The 13,238-nt window shown below is 36.4% G+C and overlaps 2 protein-coding genes across 2 annotated transcripts; one reads left to right on the top strand and one right to left on the bottom strand.

Annotated features, from left to right (window-relative positions):
* Positions 1-2,510: 2,510 nt before the first annotated feature.
* Positions 2,511-5,366, bottom strand: LOC149002758 (putative WRKY transcription factor 31). Its single transcript, XM_089137297.1, has 6 exons — positions 4,840-5,366; positions 4,665-4,751; positions 4,432-4,590; positions 3,897-4,286; positions 3,696-3,809; positions 2,511-3,470 (listed from the first exon to the last, which is right to left on the bottom strand). The coding sequence occupies exons 1-6, from the start codon at positions 5,203-5,205 to the stop codon at positions 2,748-2,750; spliced, it is 1,839 nt and encodes a 612-aa protein (XP_088993423.1). The 5' UTR covers positions 5,206-5,366; the 3' UTR covers positions 2,511-2,747.
* Positions 5,367-10,787: 5,421 nt separating this feature from the next.
* LOC149002757 (uncharacterized) lies at positions 10,788-12,792 on the top strand. Its single transcript, XM_089138766.1, has 5 exons — positions 10,788-10,950; positions 11,353-11,536; positions 11,646-11,760; positions 11,849-11,920; positions 12,022-12,792. Exons 1-5 carry the CDS (start codon positions 10,788-10,790, stop codon positions 12,790-12,792), a joined length of 1,305 nt encoding a protein of 434 aa, XP_088994892.1.
* The last annotated feature ends 446 nt before the right edge of the window (positions 12,793-13,238 follow it).

The following is a 13,238-nucleotide window of genomic DNA, read 5'->3' as shown; positions in this document are numbered from 1 at the left end:
TTTTTCAATTTTTAAAAGTGAAATAATGGATATATATATGTCATTACTCATTCCTAATTAAAAACTAACTCTCCAATCCTTATTTATTCTCCTCTCTCTTCTCTCTCATATTTTTTTCTATTATAAATGTGGGTTAAAGGAAATTTTTGCAAAAAAAATCTTATTAGGTATTCAAATTGTCATTCCTATTTAGAAACTAACTCTTCAATCCCTATTTATTCTCAAATCTTTCCTCTTTTATTACTATTTATTCTCTTCCCTTTCTTTCGTCCTGTATTCTCTTTCTCAATTTATTTATGGTTTATCTACAATTTTTGTTATTTGATTTTATATTATGAATAAAATGTCTAGTAAGGTAAAACTACCATTAGTGTGCATTTCTTTAATAAAAAAAAAATTAAAAAAATAAAACTTAAAAATTGGTTTGCATATTCTCTTAAAGAAAATTTTGGTTTGCGAACGACTTTCTAGGGTTGAATTATGTGTTTTATTTTATTTTTTTATTTTATTGTTGCTTTAATTTATCTAATTTTCATTTGACCCCTGAGGTTTGGATCAAGTCATATTTAGTCCAGTTTAAGTTTTCTTTTGCATATGGCTCCCCTATGGTTACAAGAAATGATTAAATAAGGACAAGTTTAACAGAAACGGTTAGTTTAATAATTTTTGTGACAAAAATACCTTTGTGCCTTTTGGATTTTTCTTTTTTCAAAATTTTGAGATCAAAACCATATTGTTGATACTTTTTTGCTTCGTCCCACGAAGGCTTCTTCTTCATCTTCAGCGACACCACCGGCACCACCACCACCCCCGTCACCTCCAACAACAGTGTGAGCGACGGCCAAAACCTAGGAGCAAATGAACGACTCTAACTCCAATTCCATCACTCTGTTATACCCTTTTCCTCCTCTGCTTTCACCTTCGCTGGCACCGGCGCTTGAGGATCCCGATCCGTCAAAGAGTACATATGAGGCCTTGAACAAAACAAATACCAAAGAGAGAACAACGAACACAGGGTTGTAACCCCCAAGTATGGCCCTCGAGACAGCATTGGTCCATCACACAAATAATAAGCACCTACAACAACATCCAACAACAATCAAAATCCCCAACTTTAAAAAAAAATTATACTCACACAAAGCAGTATATAAGTAGAAACTGAAGTTTCCGCTTCTTAATTTAGTTCTTGATCGGAATAATTTCTTAACCACATTTAGAAATTAAGTAATAATTTCTTCCGCTCCTCCATTTCTATCTCTCATTTCATCTCATCTATGTGCAACGATGTTCACTCGATTACGCTTTACGTTCCATCGTCTCTGGTATTCATGTTCGTGGTAGATCATTTCTTCTTCTCCACTTCCTCCTCTAAACTTTGCCGGAGGTAAAACAGCCGGCTCAGGCTCTCAAGCTCACGCTTCATTGGCGGAAAGGAAAATCGTGTGAAAGTAAAACTACTCTGATGTATTCGCAAACCTGGATGCAGCCTCTGTGCACTTACTCTTGGATGGAATGAGATTACCTATGCCCCATAATCGTATCTGTGAAGGCTTAAATTGAAGAAAGGGAAGAGCGGAAGTATGGTTTTGATCTCTAAATGTGGCTCACTCTCAGAACCTTCTCGTTGATGGCCAACATATTCCGACTATTTATTATTTATTTATTTTATAATATCTATTTTAGTAGATTAAAACTAAAATTTTAAAAAAATCCAAATGACACAAGGGTATTTTTGTCACAAAATTTATTAAACTAACAGTTTCTCTTAAGTATGTCCTTATTTAATCATTTATTAAAACCACAGGAAGCCAAATGCAAAAGAAAACTTAAAATGGACTAAAAGTGACATGGACCAAACCTCAAGAGGTCCATATAAAAATTACCAAAAAAATATTATTAATAATAATTTACTTATTTTTTCAAATGTATGGGCCCCACAAAATATATGTAGGCCTACTTTTTAATATAATACAATAATTCAAAGATGGAACCCGAATAGGTTTTATAAAGGCCCATACAATATGTGTAGCGGAAAAGTATAAGTGCTTCCTCAACGGCAAGGTTATCTGGACTTTTATTCTTCGGCCCCTAAAGTTGAATCCTAGGTCTGTCCCTGCCACTAAGCACTATACCATCAATACTGTATGATTGTATGTGAGTATGCGACCCATTGAGAATGTTCTTGCATGAGGCCGTCAGCAAGGGTCTCTCTCCTCTCATCAAACACAGGGGACAGAGAATTTCTTTTTTCCCTTACAAGTGAATCGTTGTCTGGCTCTTGCACTTTAAAAATTATCAAACCTATCCATCTTTCCTAATTCCTTCATTTCCTCCTCAATCCATTCCTCATTTCTAACGATTCAGAGACCATATTCTTGACTTAATAAAAAAATAAATAAATAAAAATAAAAATTTTGAGACATTTTACGTGTCTCTACCCTCTTCTGTATTCGTTTTCACTAATAATTTGAGACATTCCACGGAACAGTTCACACTAAGGAAAGTGCAAAAGTAAATACATGGATCAAGAAGTCCATGGAGCAAGCTTATGTGCAGCTTTTTTCTATTCATAGACAGCTAACTTAGACAAGATTATTCATTTTGAAAGGACTAGAAAGAATGAAATTGTGGTTCAATTCTCCCAACCAATCCCAAAAAAAAATCTGTATATTCTCTCCCTCTTCTCTTCCCACTGAAAATGGAAAAAAACCCTAAAAAAATATGAACCAATAGAAAAGGGGACAATGTTAATTCCCTGTAAAACTAGAATTGGTGTGTTTATTGCTATCGCTATTTGTGGTAGGAGAGTTGCCACTGACTCCGTTATTAACATCAGCGTTGTTATTGTTGTTGTCAGTGTTGTTGTTGTTGCTTTGTTGCCCGCCAATGATAGAGGAAATTGCCGCTGCTAGAGCGGCGGTGAAGTTGGGATCCCCGGTGATTGCACTCACTGCATCGGCAAGTGAAGATGAAGCCGCTTGTTGAGTTTGTTGTGGTGGCAGTTGAGGGTGTTGCAGTTGAGCAAGCTTGGAGAGGTCAATATCCTGAGAGAACTGAAGGCCGGAGCTTTTCTGCTGGTTGTAGAGGTTTTGGCTCAACACCTGAGCGAGGGGATGGGGTGGTGCACCACCAAAGTTGGTGGCTGATGGGCCTGCAGGAAAGGGAACACTGAACTGGGTCGGTTGCCTTTGGAACTGCAACGGGTTGGGGGAACTGGTGAAGTCCAGTGTCACGGTTGGGAAAGGTGCTGAAGCTGAAATTGTAGCCATGCTTGAGCACGGAAGTAACGTTCTTGTAAGAAAATTCGAGTTCATTAGCCCATCTGCGCTCGACATTGAGCCTGATAGCAGCATAGACGCTGCAGCCAAGGTGGTAGACGCTATGGTCACAGCTGCAGGAGGAAGTGGGTGTTTGTGGGTTCCTTCGTAAGTTGTTATGAGGATTGATCGATCTTCTGCACATCTCTGGACCTGGTACAAATACCATAGGGCTTAATTGGGTATACCAACATTAAACTGGGCTAGTCTAGAATAAGTTAAAAATGCATTTTACTCACGGGAGATTTTCGCGTAGAAATCAAGTATCTAACCTTTGGTATCAAGCTTCCCAAGTAATATATAACATGTTAAATCAAACCTTTTAACCTATCCTGTACAATGTCAAATCCCATTAAATACTAAATTAGAAAGGCATACTTGTTTGCGGACGGGACAACCAGCAGCCATGGTGCAGCGATAGTAAGCTCGTGGACAAGGGTTTCCTTTAGCCATCTTCTGCCCATACTTTCGCCATTGGCATCCATCAGTGATCTGAAAGGGAATATAAAATTCAGTTCCTATCAATCACCAATGATGGATGAACCATAATCATACAATTAAAAGAAGTGATTTGCTTACCATGGATGCTTCAGATCGAGCACGAACTGAGACTCGAGCTTTCCTCATGGTGGCTTCTGTAGACGGTTCTACGTTCTTTGAAGCATTCAATTTGGGTACCTTGTTAGATACCCATTCCTGAGTTGCCTGGTCTGGGCTTTCTTCCATGCCGGCACTTGTTCCTTCTCCAAACTCACTCTTATCTGATTCAAATGGAACGATCTCCTTTCCACCACCGCCGCTATTCTTTCGAGATAAGTATTCCTTAGACGCATGAGGCGTCCGAGAATGGTCTAAGCTTTGACCCTCTAAACAAGACTGAGAGGGCTCATCCGTTTCAACCATCCCTGATGGCCTCAAATCCATCATTAATCCTTTTCCACTATCTTCCATTTTCTTCCCATCTAAAATCTGAAAGTAACATACCACCAACCAATTTCATTACTTATTTACTACTAGTTTATGCAAATGGCGTTTCAAGTTGAAATTACTCGGTTCCTGTTAAGCTTCTCCTAAGCTACTGTGAATCAAGCCCAGGTTAATTACAGATACCAACCTCATGTGCTTGGGTGGGTTCCTGCTTGCGTTGCTCCTGATGTTTCATCACTAAATGCATCCGTAGGGTATCATAGTGACCGCTGACCTGAGTAATCGCTGATCGCAAGCGGTGGTTCTCTTCCTTCAAGCGATTCATTTCGGCGTTCAAGAAGGCTAGCTGAAACAAATGAGGTTGATAATTATTTTGGAAGTTAGAACTACTTTAATCAGAATTTAATCCAATCTTCTAACCTCATTCTTAAGACGTTTATCTTCTGCATTGCCAGATACTTCGCCCACCGTCGTTTGTTGGCTTCCAGTGAGAAGATGTAGACCCGTCTATAATTAAAAATTAGAAGAAGAAAAGAAATTAGAATCCTCACTATTTCTGGAAGTTTTTGAATCAGTGATGTTCTTCAGTGCTCACATTTACATCTAAATCGAAACTTTGGGCTGCGGCGCCACCATGAGAATCCTCTTCCCTGACGTTGACAGTGGATTCTTCGGACCGATTCCTATTATCGGAAAAGAAATCCACCTCACCAACCGCCACACGACTACCGTCGGTATCCATTGGACTAGCTTGATCATCTCTACTGTTGAGGTTGACAGGAAATCCAATACCAGAGAAAAGGTTTTTGGAAGAATCGTCCATGGTTTCGATTTGGCTCCTGTTGTTGTTGGTCTTGTTGCAGGTCCAGCTGGGATTCAAGAAAGGGTTGATTGGTGTTGGCTTACTGATAAGAAACACAATTGGATGAGAATCAATGGAGAGTCTCCCTCCTTTATCCATTAAAGAAGGGGAAGCATAGACGACGATGGAGAGACAAGCCAAGATGAGGAGAGAGAGAGTGAGCGGAGGAAGAGGAAGAGGAAGAGGAACGAGTCAAAGAGACTCAGAGGCGAGCAGATGTGAAGTTCTGAAGTCTTTTCCCGGTGCAATATGCTCGGCAATAAAAAGGCTTCGGACGAAGACCAAATGACTTTGGACTTTCTTCTCACTGAAGATAGAGAAGAATAGGGTTACGTCATCTAGTGCGTCAGGTGAGACAACTGTCAGTGGGGACCACACTGGTTTGGCTTTTGTTTTTTAATTTTTAATTTTTTTGTTAGTTTCTTCCAATAAAAAGGTGCGCCGATATATTAATTACTGGAAAAATATACTAAGATTGCATACCCCAAGAATAAATTCCTTCCCTTTCTACCCAAAAAATTAAAAAAAATTCCTCCAACCCCCTTTGTACTAAATTGCGACAAGTCTCGGGAAATCTTGGACAACAAAACCCATCTCTGACCCACGAGGTAGGAGACCTATCAAGTACTCCACAAAAGTCCTTCCCCAACTTCCTTTGCACTAAACAAGCCTCAGGAAATCTTGGATAACAAAACCCATCTCTGACCCACGAGTAGGAGACCTATCAAGTACTCCACAAAAGTCCTTTCTATTATGATGCAAAAAAACATCCGCTCGAAAAAAAAAATTCAAAAGTCCCAAATATCACCCAAAAATCCTCCCTGTTGCCATCCATGTTACAATCGTACAACAATTATATTTACCCTTTTTGAATCGTAATCTGAATTTAAAAAAAATAAAAAATATACATGAAAAATCGTCAATATTTTAGGGCAAATCAACCTTTTTTTAGGAGTTTCCAGAACTGTTTAGAAAATTTTACTTTATTAAGGTTTTAAGATGCTATCACTTAATTTCTATTGTTTGAATATGTCTTTTTCTTTAGGATTTGAAATAAAGAAGATTAATATTTGAAATAATATTTGAAAATATTGTACGACTTATCACTTAACTCTATTTTTCTAACAGTAGGGGATTTATTTATTAGGTAATTGACCAGTGCGCCAAAATTTTCTTTTCACTTAATTCTATTATTCTAACAATAGGAGTATTTATTTGTTAGGTAATTGATCAGTGTGCCAAAAATTTCGAAACTAATTAAACGAACTAAATCAAACTCTTTAACCCATTACATACTAGATTGGCTAAATCTAGTACTCATACACTAAATTGGACCTCATTAAACACATAACATATCACTATGCTACTACAATCTTGTTATCCTCAAAAAAAAAAATTCCCCCAACCCCCTTTGCACTAAATTGCGACAAGCCTCGGGAAATCTTGGACAACAAAACCATCTCCGATCCACGAAATAGGAGACTCCACAAAAGTCCTTTCTATAATGATGCAAAAAAACATCGGCTCGAAAAAAAAAACAAGTTCAAAAGTCCCAAATATCACCCAAAAATCCACGTTGCCATCCATGTTACAATCCTACAACAATGTATTTATCCATTTTGAATCGTAATCTAAATTTTAAAAAAATAAAAAGTATACATGAAAAATCGTCAATATTTAGGACAAATCAACTTTTTTTTAGGAGATTTTTAAGAACTGTTTAGAAAATTTACTTTATTAAGGTTTTAAGATGCTATCAGTTAATTTCTATTGTTTGAATATGTCTTTTTCTTTAGGATTTGAAATAAAGGAGATTAATATTGAGAATTTTGAAAATATTGTACGCATTGAATTTTCAATTAACTCTATTTTTCTAATGGTAGGGGGTTTATTTGTTAGGTAATTGACGAGTGCGTCAAAATTTTCTTTTTCCTTTAACTCTATTATTCTAACAATAAGAGTATTTATTTATTAGGTAATTGATCAGCCAAAAATTTCGAAACTGATGAAATGAACTAAATCAAACTCTTTAACCCATTACATACTAGATTGGCTAAATCTAGTACCCATACACTAAATTGAACACATTAGACACATAACATATCACTATGCTACTACAATCATTGTTATCCTCAAAAAAAAAAAAAAATTCCCCAAAACCCCTTTGCACTAAATTGCGATAAGTCTCGGGAAATCTTGGACAACAAAACCATCTCTGACCCACGAAGTAGGAGACCTATCAAGTACTCCACAAAAGTCATTTCTATTATGATGAAAAAAAACATCAGCTTGAAAAAAAAATTTAAAAAGTCGGGCAAATATTACAAAAAAATTCCTGTTGCTTACCCCTTTTGAATCGTAATCTAAATTTTAAAAAATAAAAAATATACATGAAAAATCGTCAATATTTAGGGCAAAAATAAAAAGTATACATGAAAAATCGTCAACATTTAGGGCAAATCAACTTTTTTTAGGAGGTTTTTCAGAACTGTTTAGAAAAAATTTCTAAACATTATTTTATTAAGGTTTTAAGATGCTATCAGTTAATTTCTATTATTTGAATATGTCTTCTTCTTTAGGATTTGAAATAAAGAAGATTAATATTGAGAATTTTGAAAATATTGTACGACTTTTAACATTTTTCTAATAGTAGGGGGATTTATTTGTTTTTTTTTTTTTTGGTAAACGGGGGATTTATTTGTTAGGTAATTGACCCGTGCCTCAAAATTTTCTTTTCACTTAACTCTATTATTCTAACAATAGGAGTATTTATTTATTAGGTAATTGACCAGTGCGCCAAAAATTTCGAAACTGATGAAACGAACTAAATCAAACTCTTTAACGCATTACATACTACATTGGCTAAATCTAGTACCCATACACTAAATTGGACCCCATTAGACACATAGAATATCACTATGCTACTACAATCGTTGTTATCCTCAACTGCTCTGACGCTAGGCAATTCTCACTCTAGCAATAGGTAGTACTAGAATTTAAACTTTTCACATGATAGCAGCTTCGAGATTCGATCCGTTGACATGGTGTCAGTTTTGATATAAAAAATGTTAGGTACTTAATTAGTGTACTAAAAGCTAAAATGACATGGCTCTTTTTGTCATCAATTATCATTCTCAATTATGAGGTTTTTCCATTATTTTAAATTATTTGAACTTTTGTCCATTATGAATTATGGTGAGAATTTATCTTCATTTTATGCACAAGTTTACTTAAATTTTTATAGTTAAGATGAGGGTAGAATAGTCAATACATGTTTTTTAAAAATAAAAACACACTTTTTCCATCTTTTATCACTTGCTCACTTTTATTTACTAACAATATTTTATTTTGACACCACACTTATTTTAAATTCTATAATTTATTTTTGACAAAATTCACCAAATCATTTTTCATTCTTAACCAATAATGAATTCTTGTACTTATTTCTTTTAAATAGACATAATAGAGAATGAGAATTGATACCAAAAAGAGCCTAGATTGCGACAACCCTCGGGATATCTTGGGCAATAAAATTCATCTCTGACGCACGAGATATGAGACAGGAGACCTATCAAGTAGTTCACAAAAGTCATTTCTATTATGATGCGAAAAAACATAGGATCGGAAAGAAACAAACACAAAAATCTCAAATATCACCCAAAAATCCCGTTGCCATCCATGGTACAATCGTACAACAATGTATTACCCCTTTTGAATCTTAATCTAAGTTAAAATATATATATATATATATATATATATATATATATATATATATATATATATATATATATATATGAATAGATATATACATGAAATATTTAGTGCAAATGAACTTTTTTTCTAGAGTTGTTTCAGAACTGTTTAGAAAAATTTACTTTATCAAGGCTTCAAATGCTATCAGTTAATTTCTATTGTTTGAATATGTCTTTTCCTTTAGGATTTGAAATAAAGAAGATTAATATTGAGATTTTTGAAAATATACTTTTCACTTAACTCTATTATTCTAACAATAGGGGTATTTGTTTGTTAGGTAATTGACCAGTGCGCCAAAAATTTCTAAATTGATGAAACGAACTAAATCAAACTTTTTAACCCATTACATACTAAGTTGGCTCAATCTAGTACCCGTACACCAAATTGGGCCCCATTAGACATAACATATCACTATGCTACTAAAATCGTTGTCGTCCTCAACTGCTCTGACGCTAGGCAACTCTCACTCTAGTAATAGTTAGTATTAGGATTTAAACTTTTCATATGGTAGTAGCTCCGAGATTCGATCCCTTGATGTGGTGTCAGTTTTGATACAAAAAATATTGGGTACTTAATTAGTGTACTAAAAGCTAAATGAAACCATAATTTTTCCGAGCACGCAAAGCACCATAATCTCTATGGTTTTTGGAGAGTTTATTAATTACTAAACAAAAACGTTTCAAGTAAAGAATACAACCCAGTCCTAGTGATGATATCGGAAGAGAGCTTAGCGGTGATTGGTGCTTCGATGGAGGAACTCGATCAATTGAAAAGAGGTAGCAAGAAAGTAAAGCGTGGACGACCATGCCAAGGGGATGATCCAAAAAATTCTTCTTCTCATTGTTCGCAGGTTGTCACGGATAGAGGCACATGGATTTCTCCTTCCTCTCGTTCTTATGTCGATACGGTTAGAGGCGCAAGATCCACCTCTCAAATAGAAGATGACCAGAAGATGTCTTATGACTAGAGGATGGAAGACGAAGGATATGACAACGATGGGTTTTCCTACGAGGGGCTTTCGGATTGGGAGACGGATAGTGAGGAGATTGATGAAGAAATTCTTAAGGAGGAAGAGAAATTATGCCCGACAATTGTGTTATCAAAAAAGGAAAAGGAGAGGCTGCGAGCTCCTTGGCAGCAATCGCTCATAATTAAATTAGTGTAGGGTGATCGACCGGATTCCTGTTCTTATCTAAGCGTCTGCCTGCACTATGGAAACCGGTAGGCTCTCTAGACCTAATTGATATAGGGAATGAATTTTTCATTGTAAAATTTGGAGCAAAGGAAGACTACAGGAAAGTGTTAACTATGGGTCCTTGGATTGTTGGCTATCATTATCTCTCCATTAGAAAGTGGGAACCTGATTTTAACCCAACAGAAGCAAAGGTTTGAAATTTAGTGGTGTAGGTACGATTCCCAAGAGTTTCAATTGAATACTTTGATACACACTTCTTATTTAATCTTGCAGGAAGGATAGGGAAGGTTATTAAAGTTGATTCCACTATGGAGGCTGCCACACGAGGAAGGTTTGCAAGGGTCTGTGTGGAGATCGATTTGCAAAAACCATTATTATCTAAATTCAGGAGAAAAGGAAGAGTGCATCAAATCCTCTATGAATCGTTACACCTGTTGTGCTTCAAGTACGGGAAGTTTGGTTATAATCAAGATCAGTGTCCATCTACAAGAAATGAGGATATAATAGAGCCTACTACTAATGAAGGAGAGGAAGCCCAAGCAGAGCCGATCAATGCTACAAGTAGAAACAATCTCCCTCCTCCTGATACTTATGGACCATGGATGATCGCCCAAAAACCATGTTACAAGAGGAAAATGATGGGAGGAGGGGAAGTCAGTGGGAGTGATAGAGGGTAGAGAATTTTGTGGCAGGAGGAAACTTAGCTAGAAGAGTGGTATCTGGATCAAGATTCATGGCCCTTAGTACGGAGAATAACCAAGATATATTGGGAGAAAATCCTAATGTAGTTAGGGAAGTTGATGTGGCCTCATCTCAGCAACTAAATTCTTTGAATCATGACAGACATGTGAAGAATAATAGCCAAAACAATAAGGATTATAATGTGGTATTGGATGGTAATCAATTTGAGAGACATACAGAGTCTCAAACACAGCACCACTATAGGATACCAGAAGTATTAGCGAATGCAAAATTCAGGACAACAGTGATCAAGTGATAAGCAATAACTCAGTGGTAGCTCCTTCAAATCAGGAAAATCGAAATTCGAATATTCAAAATTCAACACTAACCAATTCTGCCTTAGAGCGAAGTCAGGAAGGAAGGAAAACAAATATATTAAGGGACCATGGCAAGTCACTGGATCATTGCCAAGAACCATGCTTGAAGGATCAGAGGATGGATGATTTATGTGAAAAGAGCAGTGAATATAATTCCGCTATTAGGGAAGAGATGATGATAGATGGGGAGATCCCCCGAAATAATTGATTTTTAATGATAATTTTCTGCTGGAACTGCAGAGGAGCAAGGAGTAAAGCCTTCACCTCTGCTCTCAAGCATTACGTACAGAAGTACTTATAATCCAGATTGCATAGTAATTATGGAGCCCCGAATAAGTGGTGAAAGAGCAACAAAAGTTATACAGAAAATGAAAGGTGTTGCCAGTTATCGGAGTGATGCAATAGGTCTAGCAGGGGGAATTTGGTGTATTTTTTTAAACAATGAAGTTCATTCGTGAACACCCCCAATTCCTTTTGTTCGAAATTATGGATAATCATAATATTCCTTGGATTTTTGCTGTTGTATATGCTAGTCCACAAGAAGGCAATAGACGATTTTGTTGGGAGGAATTGGCAACTGCAGCTGATCAGTTTAAACTACCATGGCTTTTAGCTGGAGATTTGAATGATGTCATAGATGAATCAGAGGTAGAGGGAGGAGCAGCAGTTTAGATTAAAAGATGTGAGAACTTAAACAAATATATTAACAAGTGTAATCTTATTGATATGGGAGTAGTGGGACCAAAATTCATGTGGCGTGGACCTAAATGGGAGGGTTACAATAGAACATATAGAAGACTCGATAGAGGTATGTGCAATGCTGATTGGAGAGTACTTTATCCTGATGTTGTAGTTCGGGTTGTGCCTAGAATTAAATCTGATCACCACCCACTAGTCATTGATTTGTAGCCTATAGTTCAAAAAAGGAAAAAGAAAGTGTTTCGATTTGAAGCTATGTGGATGACTCATAGAGATTTTCCTAAGGTAATTGCAGATGGATGGGAAAGCAATAAAGAGATTCTGGAAGCCCTTCACTCTTTACAAAATCATTTGGTTACTTGGAACTATAATAGTTTTGGGAGTATTTATGTGGCAAAGAAAAGACTGCATGGTCGACTAGGGGGTATTCAGAAACGATTAGCAGATGGATTACATAACCCTTTCATCAAGAAACTTGAAAAAGAACTGCGAGCTGAATTGAAAAAACTTCTTGATAGAGAGGAGATTATGTGGGCACAAAAATCTAGAAAAATATGGATGTTACATAGGGACAGAAACATAAAATATTTTCACACTTCAACCATCATCAGAAGACGGCGGAATAAGATTGAAGAACTAAAATCTGATGAAGGTGAATGGATTCGCGATCCAGCTGAGCTACAAGCACATGTCACTGGATTTAATAAAAATCTATTTTCCGAGGAGCAATCAAATAGCCAAGTACTTCACTCCCTTCATTGCTTTCCTACATTAAATCATGATTGGTTATTGTCACTAGGGAAAATGGTTGATGAAGATGAGGTCTACAAGACAATTAGACAGATTAGTCCATGGAAGGCACCTGGTCTTGATGGATTCCAAGCTACTTTCTACCAAAAATCTTGGGAAGTGGTAGGGCAAGCAGTCACTAGGATGGTGAAAGAGGCTTTTGAAGGAAAAATAGATGCCAAATTGAATTAAACATATTTAGCCCTCATCCCTAAAGTGGACAAACCTGAGTTAATTTCTCAATTCAGGCCAATTTCTCTGTGTAATGTGAGCATGAAAATAATTACTAAGGTTATTATTGCTAGATTAAAAGAGTATATGCCAGGCCTCATATCTCCAAATCAGGTCAGCTTCATTCCAGTGAGACATATACAGGAAAATATCATTACTGCACAAGAAATATTTCATACTATGCGCAAGAAATCCAACAAACAACTCACTATAGCCATCAAGATTGATCTTGAGAAAGCTTATGATCGGATTAGGTGGAGCTTCATACAGGAAACCCTCATACTGGCCAATCTTCTGAGTAGTTTGATTGATGTGATTATGAAGTGTATAACCACAACACAACTGGGTGTTCTTTGGAATGGGGAAGATACAAATTTTTTCAACCCACTAGGGGCATTCGGCAAGGA

The sequence above is a fragment of the Hakea prostrata genome, chromosome 10 (genome assembly GCF_041222555.1).
Source record: "Hakea prostrata isolate BN-2017 chromosome 10, UWA_Hpros_2, whole genome shotgun sequence".
Taxonomy (NCBI): Eukaryota; Viridiplantae; Streptophyta; class Magnoliopsida; order Proteales; family Proteaceae; genus Hakea; species Hakea prostrata.
This window is presented reverse-complemented; position numbering and strand designations above follow the sequence as displayed.